The sequence below is a fragment of the Egretta garzetta genome, unplaced genomic scaffold (assembly GCF_000687185.1).
Source record: "Egretta garzetta isolate BGI_Z169 unplaced genomic scaffold, ASM68718v1 scaffold228, whole genome shotgun sequence".
NCBI classification, from domain to species: Eukaryota; Metazoa; Chordata; class Aves; order Pelecaniformes; family Ardeidae; genus Egretta; species Egretta garzetta.
The window spans coordinates 3561181-3562633 of NW_009260758.1; the positions used below are offsets into that span (position 1 = coordinate 3561181).

Sequence of the window (1453 nt, forward strand, 5' to 3'; positions counted from 1 at the left end):
CGTGAAAACGGTGTGAGAAGTTTTAAGTCTGCAAAATTTACAGTACTACCCAAATGAACTGCTTTGCACAGGAGTCCTGCTTGCCCTCGGTAACCAGGGCACCGCCACCTGCAGTGAAATGAAGACAGATTTAAAGCAACGCTGGAAAACCCCCAGCCTACCTCTGGCTCGCAGAGGGTCCAGGTCGGGGACGGAGCACTGGGGACTGCCATCAGGCTGGGAAGAGCACGGGCAAGCAGAGGCCGGATCTGTGCTCGGCAGAACACTAATGAAGTATTTGGGATGTGTCTTTTGTTCACGGAAGTGTTAGCACGGTCGTGCAAAATGTACAGATGACACCAAAGCGGGTGAGAGTGTGAATGTCCCTGCTGAATCCCGATTTCCTGGATGGCAGCGGAGGATCTGCAGCTCTCTGGCAGAGAGGTATCTGACAGCTAGCTATCACATTTTTCAAGGGCTTATTCCTAGCTGTTTAATACTTCATGTGCTCTCTTGGGGAGGGAGGAGAGAAGAACGGAGGAGTATATTTGGCACAGCAGGGAAGTGGACTCGGGTCTTTTCCATCCCTTAGTGCTGTGCTGTTGCAGAGGGAGAGAAAGCCTCCTTCCACAGCGGTACTAATCCTCCTCCACAGCAAGCTGAACGTTTTGAACTTGAACAACTCCTCTCATTTTTCCCCCATGTGATTGTGAGTCAGGCTGAGCTTCTCTATTCTTCTCCATAATTGAGTAGGAGATTATTTTGACTGGAAATAACCAGACACAGGTATCATGGGCTGTGAATGCCTCCACGCCACTTGCTGAAAGTTCTGTAGCCTTCTGCAAAGGGAGCTGGTCTTTAAAGACTTGGCTCAATGGAGAGAGAAGAAAAGCAGAGAGGGAAGAATCGCTCCTTCCTGCTCGCTTCTGTCGCTGGCTCTGCTAAACTTAACCTGCTGGATTGTTGGTGACACGCTGTTCTTCAGAAGCAGCTCTTTTGTGGAAGAGCCCCCCTGTGACACAGGGAATAGCCGCAGTGAGTCAGGAAATATCCCTGACATGATGGCTTTCTCCAGGAGCTTGTAGCTGCGATTCCAGTCTCACGGACACACCAAGAAAGTTAGGAAAAGCCAGTCCTCTCAGATCCCCCAGGGGAACCTCCCCAGGCACAGATTTTCCTGTTCCTTCTCTGCCTTACTCCTTAGTTCTCTCTCTGGGGATACATCTGCATGGGTTGCACTTCCCACCCCTCTGCCCTGGAGGCAGGGAGTGACCGGAGGAGCGCAGGGCAAGGCAGAAGCGACGCAGTGTGAGGCCGTGCCGGGGCATGCGGATGCAGCAGATGCAGCATGAGGCCGTGCTGGGGCATGCGGATGCAGCAGATGCAGCGTGAGGCCGTGCCGGGGCACATGGCTGCAGCGGACACCGCGTGAGGCCATGCCCGGGCTCTGGAATGGGCTGCCCAGGGAGGTGGT

General features: G+C 53.6%; 1 protein-coding gene across 1 annotated transcript in view; it reads left to right on the plus strand.

Annotated features, from left to right (window-relative positions):
• Positions 1-1305: 1305 nt before the first annotated feature.
• Positions 1306-1453, plus strand: part of EIF4E3 (eukaryotic translation initiation factor 4E family member 3) — a 29866-nt gene continuing 29718 nt past the window's right edge. The window contains exon 1 of the mRNA XM_009646003.2: positions 1306-1367. Within this exon, the coding sequence (XP_009644298.1) occupies positions 1306-1367 (62 nt within the window). The remainder of the gene's footprint in view (positions 1368-1453) is intronic.